Raw genomic sequence first — 13,483 nt, forward strand, 5'->3', positions numbered from 1 at the left:
AGCCTGTGGCTACTCAGCTGCCAAAGGAAATCTACATCTGGACACTAGGGAGGAGAAATCGTCTGGGGGCAGAAGAGGAGCAAGAACGCCAAATATAAATATATAATAATAAATATAAAATAAAATGTGAAAACATCTCCTTACCCTCTCTTGTTTGAAATCTACCAATACACCATCTGTATATTTTTGCTTGCTCAGAAGCTGCTTCCTCCTCTCTTGACGTTTGGCACGCTTCTGGAATTCTTCGTTGTGACTGTTCAAGTGCGCCGTCAGTTCTGCCGTGCTGTGGAGCTTGCTGTCACAGTGCTTGCACTGGTAACTGGGGTTCTGGAAGCGGGGGCCGCTTCCCAGTATGGTAAAGTCTCTCTTCAAGTCTTTGCTGTGGTGGTCGGTGTAATGCATGCACAGTAGCTCCGCTGAGCTGAAGGAAAGTTTGAAACACTTGATGCATCGGAAGGGGAGCCATTCCATTTCTGGACCCTCGGCCTCGACTTCAGGTTTCTCAAAGTCATTCCTCTCCTCTGCCGGAGCTTGCTGTTTCTCGTACTCATCAGCATACACGGCTGTAAAATAACCCCCCAGCTTGCTTGCATGTTGTTTCTTAGGGAAGACACCCGGATGCCGTTTCATATAATGGGACACAATTCCTTTTTTGCTGAAAGACTGGAAGGAGCAAAGAGAGCATTTCTTCTTCTCCACTGCCCTTCTCAGCTCCTCACTTAACTGAGGGGAATCTTCTTTGGGGGGCGATGGAATGATCACTTTGTTGGGCTTGTCACTTACGGTCCTCGAGGCTGCTAAGCAATGAGTATAGTAAGCGTCGATGTCATGGCGCTTCTGGTAATGTGCAGCCAAACCTTTGCGAATAGGGTTTGTGTAAGAACACAACGCGCATTTGAAGAGGTTGTTTTTGCCCTCTGGCTGTGCCCGGACATTGTTGTGTTTGATACGGTAGTGCCTCGCTATCCCTTTCCTGGTGGAGCAGAAATACTTACAGAGCTGGCATCGGAACACAGTGTGAGAAACCAAATGGGAACTGGAGAAGTGGGCCGGTGGCACAGAATCCTCTCCGATAACTTCCTCGGGGACAATTTCTGGAGAAGGCTTAATTTCAGTGACTACTTCAGGCTCTATAGAGGCAGGCAGCTTGGGAGGAGATTGTGCAAACACATCGAATTCAGGCTGGTTGTGGTATTTCTCATAATGAATTTTGAGTTTCTCTAAAGTACCATGAGTGTAAGGGCACAATTTACACCTGTAAGCACCATAGCCTTGCTTGAAAATTCTGCTGGTCTCTTCCACATCATTCTGGGTCATGTCAGTAGGCTGTTCCACATCGTGCACAAAATCTTCTGCAGTGACCTTTACCGAAGGGTGTCGTTTCTGGTAGTGTGTAAGAACGCCATGGATGCGTGTATTGATGTATGGGCAATGCCTACATTTGTACACAGCGCCTGGGTTGATGTCTATGTCTTGTGCAAAATCCGCAGCTTTCACTTTCATTCCAGGATGCTTTTTGCCATAATGGGTTAGAAGGCCATGCAAATTATTGTACTCTGACTGGCACACTGTGCACTGGTAGGGTGTTGAAGATATTGCAGGGTTTGCAGAGGTGAGCTGGATAGCTTTGTCTTGGGGAAGGTTTGTATCCTCTGCGTATTCTGTATCTTGATCTGCCTGAGGTGCTGGTGCTGCTATCCGGTCCTCTGAATTTATTCGGACTCCAGTATCATTGGAAGCTGGGTTGGCTTTCTCCGAAGCATCCTTCTCCTTTATGATATCTAGCAACACTGATTCATCCCCATTCATAGCCCAAGGATGAAAAGCCTGGTAGTGATTAGTAATGTCCCAAATGGAAGATGCTTCAAAAATGCAGTCTCGGCATTTATAGGTTTTCATCTCCAATGGCATCAGTAAGGCTGGGGGTGAAGGATCGGGTCCTGCCCAGAGCTTCGTTGCCATGTAAGTATAGTCAACGTAGTGCTCAGGATGTCGCCTTTGGTAATGTACAAGCAAGCCGCTGGGCTCGGCATGAGAATAGATACACCATTCACAGTGATATCCAGCTTCTATTAGGCCATCCAAAAATGCCCATCGCAAAATAGAAGTGACCGTGGCTTTCAGGCTTGGGTGATCCTTTTTAATATGCTTCCGCAACGCATAGAAATAGGGAGAGGTATAAGAACACTGCCTACATTTGAGAGCTCTCAGCTTAGGCTTTTCTCGTTCAGCATTTGAAGTGTGAAGCTGCAAGCCACCCGGGGAATTTTTCTGGCCACGATCACAAAGGCTTCTGATTGTGGCTGTGTGTTGCCTAATCACATCTGCATTGGCTTTGAAATCACGATGCTTCTTTTGGTAATGTATGAGCACACCTTTCACAGTCCGGTTTCCATAATCACAGTGCTGGCAAAAGAACATCTCATTCTCCGAGGGAGCTACAGTACTCTCAGTGTTGCCTCTGTGAAGCTGTTGCATAGATCCAGGTGGTCTATGAATACCAGGAGGCATCTCCCCAGATCTCATCATGGCTGCAGTGGGAGGTGTTTGCCTAATGTATTTTGCAGTAACTTTTATCTCTGGGTGCCTTTTCTGGTAATGCACCAGCACTCCAACCACTGACCGATTGCTGTATGAGCAGTGTTTGCAGTAGTAAAGCTCGGTCGTAAGGTCTGGAGGTGGCAGTTGGGAAGGCATGTTGGGCATTTTGGGGGAAACAGGTGAACCCAATTCATACGCCATCTGAGCCAGAGCTGAGCCCCTCTCGACAGATACAACACGCATTGTCTTCTGAATCCTGAAATATGAAGCCTTTTCTTCAGGATGCTTTTTCTGGTAATGTACCAAGACAGAATGCATGTTGGGACTTGCAAATGAACAGACGTCACAATCATAAACCACAACGCTATTTACCGAGGACTCCTTCTGACTGTCAGATTCAGGACTGTTACCCTTTGAGGAATTTTTGTTAAAAGAAGTAGGCATGCTAGTCCCACGAGCAACTGGAGTGGAAGTGGCCAGACTTTTGGGAGCAGAATTTAAGATCTCTCTGAGAGTTTGCGACTCTGAGCCTAACCCTTCTTGTTGCTCAACCACATAACTTGAGAATATCATTGCATTGTTAATTTTAACTGTTGGGTGCATTCTTTGGTAATGTGGCATGAGGCTCCTAACATTCGGGCTGGTGTACGAGCAGAAGCGACATCGATAAATCAAATCCGAGTGGTCAAAGTTTAGTACATTCATAGCTTCAGGATGATGCTCACCATAATGCTGCTGTAAGTCTTCAAAGTTTGTATAATCAATGTAACATTCAAGACACCTGTATACTGCACTGTGATCATTGGGATCTAGGATATACCTAAAGCTAAATTTAATGTATGGATGCATCCGTTGGTAATGAGTGCTAACACTCCTGGCAGATTTGTTACTGAAGTCACAGTGTTTACAATAGTAGAGCCTTCCAGAATCACCATAGTCAGAATTGTCATTGTTTTGATCAGATCCGTACATATTCGACTGGCTGCCCAAAACTGATGAATTCAGACCTTGGTCTTTCAAGCCAACTGAAGAACAATAATAGTCTTCCTCATCCTCAGATATAGTTAACTCAATTTCGGCACCATTTGTTGAGTTGTAATCATGCAGGATGCTTCTATAATTCGATTCCTTCTGAGATTCACTCGCATCTCTTCCCCACATTTGTTGGGAAGTGAATGATGCAATTTCCATCAATTGCTCTGCTTGTTCTTCTTCCTTGTCCAGTTCTACCTCTATCTCCACTTCATTGTCTTCCTCTTCTTCCTCATCATCCTCTACATTAATTATTGTGTCTTCTTGTTGCTTGTTTTGATTGATTTTACTTTGCAGATTACTAGCTATCTCATCAATCCTCGTTCTCTTCTTCACTGGTGACAGATCTAGAGGAAAGTCATTGGACATCTTTCTAGAAGATTTAGCTACAAAGTTGTTTTTAGAAGACAGTCCAAGAATTGAGGTCTGGCTTTTCTTCACAGTGCTGGGAGAGGCATGAGTATCAGGCTCACTTTCTTGTGGTGTATTTGATGATGGGCCCTCATATTTTGGCAAATTGTCACAAAAAGAGTGCTTGTGTTGCTGATGAACCCTAAGACCTTTCAAAGTAGTTGTGGAATAATTGCACATGGTACATTTATATGGATGTTGTGAGTTGGACTGTGGAGACTGTTGCTGTTGTTGCATGGAATCCATCATTCCCCCAGACTTCCTGCCATTTATATTGCCCCCTTCATAGGATACTGTGCTTTCATTCAATGAAGAAGCAATGCTCTCAGTTTGGGAATTCACTGCATCCCAGTCTGACGCTGCCCCCGTATGACACTGTTTATGAGCTCCAAGTTTAAAAGAGCTCTTACAAGTAAAGGGGCATTCATCACATTTGTATACTGCTGTCTTTCCAGAAAGATGGATGTTTTCAATATGGCGGGAAATGCTCCGCCGATGCATGGTGAGGAAAGGACAGAAAGGACACTGGAATCTGTTCATAAATCTCCTAAATGGGATTCCCTTTGTTTCCAATAATTTGTGGCCCTCAGATCCCATGAGTTGTTCTGCAGTTAGTCCAGAAGCCTGGTGATCCATGGAGTTCAACCCATTCTCACTGTCTAGTTCATTCAGCTCATCATCAGAACTGGAGTCATTTAGCATACTGTTCGTATCCATGTCGGCAGAAGAATTCGCCATGTCAGAAATCCCATAACGGGATCTATCAGACATACTAACAATGCCCGAGTTGTGAGGTGCCTTATGTTTCATATGAGGATAAGAAACAGAAGAAAACTTTGAAGAATTAGAAGAGTTGGACCTGACAAGGGAATTATTCATAGAGCCCCTGAAGTTTGAGACATTTGCATTTGGCATCTCCCTTCCTGAAGCATTCATAGGTATATAGTTGGAATTTGGGGTGGGGCTTGGTGGGCCCTTGCTTGATATGTCTTGCATACTGGTCCCATCCTGTTGCTGCCTCAGGCTGGACAATATTTTCACCATGCTACGATGTTTCTTCATCATATGGTCACACCAGCGTTCCCTTCGAGGTGTTTGATAACTACACCACTCACAACAGAAGTTGCCCCTTGACTTGGTTAAGGGCTTGACCATAGACTCTAAGATGCTGCGCTCCACAACTTCAGCTGGAAGCTCTTTGCAAGAGTCCTGTACTGGAACAGATGTAGATGCTGATTCAGATATAGCAGCTGCAGCAGCAGGGGGAGCAGAGCTCTCTTTCAGGCTGTTTTTGTGGTACATCTTCTGATGCTTAATAATCCTTGCACGCCTTGGAGATTTGTAGGTACAGAACTGGCAAGAAAAAACCTTACCAAAGCCTTCATGCATCATGATGTTGTAGTTTAAGGATCCAGCACCAGGTGATCCTGTCGGGGATGCTCCTCCAGCTTGAGCGCCATGCACTTTCCGTGTATGCTCTATGAGGAGGTTTTTGGATCGGAAGTAGCGCACACAGAATTTGCACTGGAAAAACCTGTTTGCTGGTTTGGAGAGCATATGCTGGCCATAATAACTCTGGCTATGGCTATAGTAATTTCCGGTCCCCAGCTGAGAAACGTTTTGTCCTGAGGAAGACCAAAAACACACACACATCAAGAGATTTTTTAAAGGATTTTTAGAAAGTGCAGCATTTTCATAGCACCGTAAATCAGAAGAAGAAAAACATGCTGCAAGCACTGGATTTATAATTTATTTTCTATGAAGATATAACTTTATGCTACTATTGATTGATGATATTAGTTCCTAACAGGCATCCTTTGGTCAACCGGTTGGTAGTGCGAGAACACTGTGGTGGACCAAAATTTAACACAAAAACATTTCAGAAGTGGAAAAGGTACAGATTTTACCTGCCATTTCATCTGTAATTGCGAATTCATCTTTTACAGAAGAATATTCCACCTCAGCCTGGTCACCGCTATTCATAGAACTAAACCTTGACTGGCTCGGAGTTTCCTCAGAAACATCTGTGGGCTGCAGAAATGCAGTATGAACATCCTGAATGTGAGCTTTCAGATCTTCATAGGATGGCGCCCGAAAGTCACAGCCATCACACTGTAGCACCTCCATGGTCCTTAATGGTAAGTTTTACATTAGGAAATCCTGAAAGAAGAAAGATACAGAAGCAGCTGAGTACACAGGAAACAGCCTTATACTTAGTTTACTGTTCTATCAAGGTTAGTATTATTTACTCTGTCTGGCAGCAGCTTTACTGGGTTCCTGTAGATCCCTTTACCTGGAGATGGTAGAGACTGAACCTGGATGCTTTCTTCTCCAAAGCGGATGCTCTGCTACCAAGCCATGGCACTTACCCAAAGCACACACTCAGGGAAATGCAGTTCAATGAAACAAATTATTATATGATTTATTGACTTACAACATTATTACACTACTGCAAATTTAGTATTGAGCAAATGTCAGAACACATTTAAAATTTTACCTTCACACACAGCCTCTCTCTCTTACACACACACACACAAAAGGCACATGGATTGTTGTAAGCATCTTAGATGACTCTAGGAAATATTGAGACATGTGACTCATAGCTACTGTGTACAGAGGACTTGTTTGTTGGAGATGGGCTGATGTAACAGCAGAACAAAGGAAGTATGGTAGAAAGGCACCTAACAATAACATGCAAAACAAAAATCTTCCAAAAGTTATTTGAGGGAACCATCTTTCCAAACTCTTTCATAAAAGCTGAACATATAGCTCAATAAACAGTAAATTGAGCTATATGTTCAGCTTTTATGAAAGAGTTTGGAAAGATGGTTCCTTCAAATAACTTTTGGAAGATTTTTGTTTACACATTTCTATCCATTTTACACACGGTGACATGTATGGTATACATCACTCTATCCTCACATCAACCTTGTAAGGTAGGATAAAAGGTAATGACTGACCCCCAAGTCACCTAATGCTTCTTCACTAGGAATGGATTCACCATAAATCTAGCTCCTTTAATCAAGTATAATGCACAACTACATTGCAAATATTTTAACCAGCAAAGTAGACTTCCAAATTGCAGCTTTCAAATAAATGAATTATTCTTAAAACCCTCAGTTTTTACTGAGTTGGAGAGCATGCAGTACCTTGTTCTTCTGTCATATGATGTCATGACATGCATCTAATCTTTTGTAATGTTCCCTGAATCTTCTGAGTCTATATTTCACTATATGAAGCAGTAAACTACTAGGTTAAAGCAGCCATGGACATTCAATCTGTTAAACCTAATTTCCCCCGTATTTCTGAGGAAAGGGTTACCATCAGTCTCAAAGCATTTAACACCCTGAACAAATAAGTGTACATAAAAAATGGTGGGGGGGGATTTAAAAGAAAGAAGCCATTTTACCCTAGGGTTGCATGGATCCAGTAGCAACTATTAGATTAATGAATTAATAGTTCCTTTTAAAGTCTCCTCACATGCTCCAGCAGGTCATATTAAATCTAGGAGCTCCACAAGTCCAAGAGCTGGAATGCAGCCAAAAATATGTCCTCATGAAAATTCCATCCTCTTATTGTTAAGTAATAGAAAAGTTACTTCTGCAGCAAGTTCAGTCTCAACAAACATTCTGTCAATGTAATCAAGAAAGATACTGCTGGCAGGATTCTGCCTCACAGAAAAGTTCCTTCTGGTTAGCCTGATTTAAAACGACAACAATAATCCTCTTTGGACGCAGGGAGCAGAAAGGCAATTCGGAAGACAGGAGTCTGAACACTGCTCTGTTTGATTCCCCACTCTCCTTCCTCTTTGCACCCTTCTCCTCCCTTGCATTGAAAGAAAGAACACTTGGCACAACCTTCTTTTCAGCTAACAAAGTTAGCAACAATCAAGATACTCAATCTTTTATGTGCAAGCACCAGACCAGACTGTGTGGAAGAGGTTGCTATCTGCTCTGGATCAAATTACAGCAGTGAGCACGGAGGCCCCACCCCACAAGTCTCCTTTAGCACAGTCCATTAGACCTGAAAACAATTTCCACCCCCCTCTCTTTCCATGGTGCAGCAGACGACTCCTGAATTTAGAATGCAGGAGGGGGGGAGCAGATCCTCCAATGTTCATTGCCCATCCTCCAACCTCACCCCTCCCTCAAATTTAGTCCTTACACATCTGAGCCAAACGAGCCACTGCTCTGCTGAATGTGTTTATCACACTTCCAAGAGATATGAGCTCCTGCGTCACTAAGACTCTCTAAGCTGCCCTAGTCCTCTGAGCTTTAGGAGAGAAAGCGCAGCCATTTTACTTCAGACAAGTCACATACTCAGAGAGAGAGACAGATAGGCTCAGAGCTCCTCTCCTCAGCACACAACATGGCTTCACTTCTCCTCAGCCTCATCTCCAACAGACACCGTTCCCCTTTGCCTTTCGCCCTCCCCCTTTTTTTTCTTTGCAAGCCTGATGTCAAGGAATTAGTATCAGAAGAGGAGCAGAACTTCCTTCTCAGCCCTTCCAGGAAGGAATAGCAGCCTGAAGCTTTCAGGCTTGTTCCCAGCCCCCAACTTCTGTTCTCTCTCCAAAGAAATCCGTGGACAAAAGATCTCATGGTGGACCTCCTTTTCCTGTCTCACAGAAAGTTCCAGCCACACCAGCCTTTGTCAGAACTTAAAGGTTTACTAAAGCTGTCCTACAGAGAGAGCAAAAAGTAGAAAGTATGACTTAAAATAAAACAGGATGGAAAGAGAGAGAGAGAGAAGGAAGGAAGGGAGGGAGGGGGAAGCCCTCCAGTAAGCTTCAACCTCTTGGGAGTCGTTCTTCTATGCACAGAAGACATACCATCTGACTCTGCCTGCCAGATTCCAAAGTCTAATGACCTTTGTTAATCACCAGCCAAGCTGTCTGCCTCAGCAAGCCCTGCCAATAGGCACACCCTTCTGCACAAAGGCTGGAGCTATTCCTTTTGGAGAGAGGTTCTCTGAAAGCTCCATTGTGCAGGAAAAGGAGGGGAAAAAGAGGAGGGGGGCGATTCTCTTCCTTTAAGTATGTTGATTCTCTAAGCAACACAAGTGCAAAATGGCCTTCCCTTTACTGTTTCTTCTCAGAAGAAAGTTGTCTTAGGAAAATTGTGTGTGTGTGTTAGATTTCTCCACATGAAAATTCAACGTCATTGAATGAGGAAAGCAACATTTTAAAAAATTGGCATTGCTGGGAGCTACCACCTCATAGGATGGTTACTTTTCAAGGGCACTAATTCTGATCTGCCTATACATAAAAGTGCTCAGACTAAATACTCACCTTACCAGCAAGTGTGATGTTTACCAAATATGAATGGGGATAATCTTCCAGGAAGTTCTCTTGTGTAACTCCCACTGAAATGAATGGGAGCTTCATGATGGGGCTTGTACAGAAGAACTTCCTGGAACTTTGTGTCCATTGATTTATATTTTTAAAAAATAAGAGTCAGAGGCCAAAGCTTTTTAAAATGGGTTCTAATTTTAACAAAACAGATCCCAGGTCGCACACAAGGTAAATCATCTTGGCCAGCTACAATTCTTTGCCAGGGGCAACTGTATTATCTTCGATTTCATATTTTCTACCAAAATCAAAAGACACTACCTTTTTTCGATTTTTGCTCTTTAAGCATTTCTTGTCATGGCTCAAATATTTCAAGAAGGAGAAAATCCCCCAAAGAGCTAACATGGTTTAAGTGATCACGAAAATCTGAAATATGTTGTCTGTATTTCTTTGTCTATGGGAGATAAAGAGCAAAGGGACCCATCTGTCAGCCGAAGAATGGAGCTCATTTTCACTGCAGATGTTAATATGCTGTCAAGACGCACATGAAAGAGAGATATATGGAAACAATATCGGCATGTTTGTCCATAATGACAAAGACAGCAGTCGCAACGTTTCCGTGTGGTTATTACCAGAGCCATGCATATTATCTGCAGTCTAAAATTCTCACAACAAGGTTTCCAAACAATTGTGTGAACAAACTCAGAATTAGGCAACCAGAATAAAATTATGCAATTAGCATAAACCTGTACAAAGTAACTAGGCTTTTTTCATAATTTAATTTTCCTTGTACTGTCTGGGATTTCTGGAGATTCTGTGAGGCTGACCTGCGAGGGCCAGACAGAAAGTTGTATTTATGAAAAACCGCCATAACCTAGCAGGCCCCACATGCCACAAACGTAGACATGCCAGTTCAGTGTTACTGCTATATAAAGCCAATATGGAAAGAGCCATAAGACTTCATTTTTTAAACCATTTCCCCACCCCCAAAGCAACTTGTGATATCTAGAGAAGATTTGATTTATTTAAATTTAAATATCTATATCAATTTTTTTTTTAAGATCACTGGGCTGATATTCTCAGGAATCCAGAGTTTTGTTTTTAAAGTTACTCAAAGATCTAAAACCTTTCAAGCTTCGATGCATAAATGTTCTTGGTCACAACAACCTAGAGCATTCCTGTAGAGTTTACTTTAAACAGGCTCTTTCCATTAAAACACTGCGGGGGGAAATTTTCACCGGATACACTACACAGAATGGCTAAGGAGTTACACACAAGCTAGCAGTTTCACAAGGCCCAATTGAAGATGGACCACAACACACGCCCACAGGACAACTGCTGGAGAGGGGGGGAAATTACCAGGTGGTGAGAGAAGGTTTTAGTAGGAATCCACCCAAGATGTGCGCGAGGAAAGCAAAAATGTAGTAGGATTTGCTTTCTTCAGACAATGTAGACAACTCCTCTTAATATAATCCAGAAGGCCTTAACATTGGTCTAATCTTCTCTCGGTGCTGGAGAGATTAGTCTACCAGAAATACACTTTGAAACAGCAATGTGATTCAACAGCATACTAATTATAGACCTTACAAAACCCTCAAGAAATAGAACCTGAAGTACCAGAAGACAAGTAACATCACAGGACATTTGTCCCTGCCCCCCCCCCCCCGCTTTAAAAATCTTGATTTTAAACAAAGGAAACAATCAATTGCCATGCAAACTTCCTAATGCAGCCTCTAAATTAGTAACAAAGTTTTATACACATGTTCACCTTTTGTATTTACATACTACTTACATTGTCCCAAATAAAATTAAAAGAAGAGGGGCTTGTAAGGAATGTGGATATAAGAGCTAAATGAGGTTAGCATGCATAGTGATCTAAAAACCCTATGTCCTTGTTGAATCCAGGGTATGCCATTGTTTTGATAACTTGCATTTCTGCAATCTCCCTTTCTAGTCTGTTCTTGAAGTTCCTTCGCAATAAAACAGCTACTTTGAGGCCCCTTACTTAATGGCCTGGCTGAAGTATTCCCCTACAGATTTTTCAGTCCTGTGATTGTTGATGTCAGACTTATGTCCATTCATTCTTTGGCAGAGGGTTTGACCTGTTTGCCCTATGTAGAGAACAGGAGGGTATTATTGGCATTTAATGGCATATACAATGTTAGAAGATGAGCAAGTGAATAAGCCATTGATCGTGGAGGTGCTGTTGTTAGGTCCAGTGATTGTGTTATTGGAGTGTATGTGGCAGCAAAGTTGGCATCTGGGTTTGTTGCGAGCTCTAGTACCAATGTCCATGTTAAAATTAGATGTTGCTTTGTTGTGGGTGAGGAGTTGTTTGAGATTGGGTGGTTGTCTGTAAGCAAGGAAAGGTCCCCCCCCCATCCACCACGGCTGCCCACTTGAATATCCCCCAATGAAGAAAGTTCCAGAGGGTAGCTGTGTTTTGTCAGCTGTAGAACATTCCAGTAGTGCTTTAGAGCTTTGGGTGTCGTGGAACTTTGGCTCTTGAAAGCTTATGCCCCTCAAAATCCTGCTGAAGGAGCTACTGGACTCAAATTTAGCCCTCTTCTACACACTCTCTTCCTCTTTTGGAGACAATTCCATATTCCTTTTCTTAGAAAGGGATAAACCATTATTGAGGATTATATATGCACCAATGAGGGTTTCCCTCACTGTCACAGTCTGCGATCCCATTTCAGGTCAAAATTTCAAAGATGTAACAAGGATTACCGTTTATGCCAACCTTTCTCAATTTTTTTACCATTGATAAACCCCTGAAACATTCTACACGATTTGAGAAACCCCAGAAAGGTGCAACGTGTGGAATATGGTTCGGAAGGATAGCTATGTACATGCCCACCAGGGGACCCTCCCCTTCTCACACTCTACAGGACCATCATGGGCCGTTTTGGGAGGGTGGATGGGTCACCATGACCATATGTGGTCATATCACCTAATAAATGTTTAACAATTTTTTTAAATACAAAAAATTAATTAAGTCCCACCCATTCAGGAAACCCTTCCAGGGCCACCTAGAAACCCCAGGTTTCACGAAACCTTGGTTGAAAAAACGAGGTTTATGCATTTGTGATGCTAAAATGACACTAAAATGGGGAAAGGATAAGTAGGAATTTGCTTTGGAGAGAAGAGAGAGTAGGCACTTCCAAGATCCCACATATCTGCACCTGGGCTTGCAAGACACTCTGTGCTTACAAGGAAAGACCATAACCATGAATTCTGTATTCCTATGTATACAACATAGCTCCTGTATATAAAACACAGAAATGCCCTGCATGTCTCTGGGAAAACATAACCATACTAATAAGAGGTTGATTTAAACTTCAATGTGTTTTACAGAGCAGGGATCAGACTGGCCTTTTGTGGCATGCATGGGTGAGAGAGAGAGAGAGAGAGAGAGAGAGAGAGGAAATGGGTGAACGGATGTGGCTATTGTTGATAAGCAAGCAGCAAGAGTTGGAGAGGTTATATGATACGGTGATCTTGGGCCAGAGCGAAACCTTAAGTGTGTGGGGCCATCTGCCTCAGCTAGATCTGATGTGGTAGAAGACCAGCAGCAAGGGAGGAAGTAGACAGAGGCTGAGCCAGTCTAAAGCTGCATATGAACACTGAAGAAAATACCAAGCTAGAAATTTGTGGCTTCCACTGGGCTGGGCTGAAGTTTCCTAATATATAAATAAACTCCTGCTTGAATATCTTGTTACTGAAAAGAAATTAGAGATATTTGTTTGCATGCACCCACACCCATGATGTCTCTGGTGCTATGCAGGCTTGGCTAGTCACCAGTGAGCTTCGACATTTATCTGGACCCTCTGCAACTTTAAGATCATCTTTTGTGCAAGTGGGTGGCTGGCAAAAACCGTTGGCCCTTAAAAGGAAATCCTAAAACAATGAGTTCTATACTATCAAAGAACAAGATATCTTGAAAGTGGTGGTAGGCAAAGGTACAGTGACCTCTCAACAGCAGGTCTCAAAAGATTCTCAAAAGAGTTCTGGATGTCTTCCTCCAAGAACTTAGAGTAAAGGTTCATAAACTAAACCACCAGAGAAGACATGTATATAAATAGGACTGATGCTTGCAGAAACGATGCTTCTAACTGGACAGACTGTTCCTTGGTTGGTTTGTTGAAAAAATGCATATCCTGACATCTTAACATGAATGTCACATTCAAGGGACTAAGAAGGATTAAA

General features: G+C 42.7%; 1 protein-coding gene across 10 annotated transcripts in view; it reads right to left on the reverse strand.

Moving 5' to 3' along the window:
* Positions 1-13,483, reverse strand: part of ZNF462 (zinc finger protein 462) — a 163,424-nt gene that overhangs the window by 74,337 nt on the left and 75,604 nt on the right. For 9 of the 10 annotated variants that reach the window (XM_077345361.1, XM_077345365.1, XM_077345362.1 and 6 more), the window contains 2 exons: positions 5,892-6,144; positions 145-5,609 (listed from right to left, as the gene is read on the reverse strand). In XM_077345361.1, the coding sequence (XP_077201476.1) occupies positions 145-5,609; positions 5,892-6,111 (5,685 nt within the window). In that variant the 5' untranslated portion in view covers positions 6,112-6,144. Of the gene's footprint in view, positions 1-144; positions 5,610-5,891; positions 6,145-7,393; positions 8,700-13,483 lie in introns of those variants that run through there. The other variant, XM_077345360.1, reaches the window with a different exon arrangement.

Source organism: Paroedura picta, chromosome 7 (assembly GCF_049243985.1).
Source record: "Paroedura picta isolate Pp20150507F chromosome 7, Ppicta_v3.0, whole genome shotgun sequence".
In the NCBI taxonomy this organism is placed as follows: Eukaryota; Metazoa; Chordata; class Lepidosauria; order Squamata; family Gekkonidae; genus Paroedura; species Paroedura picta.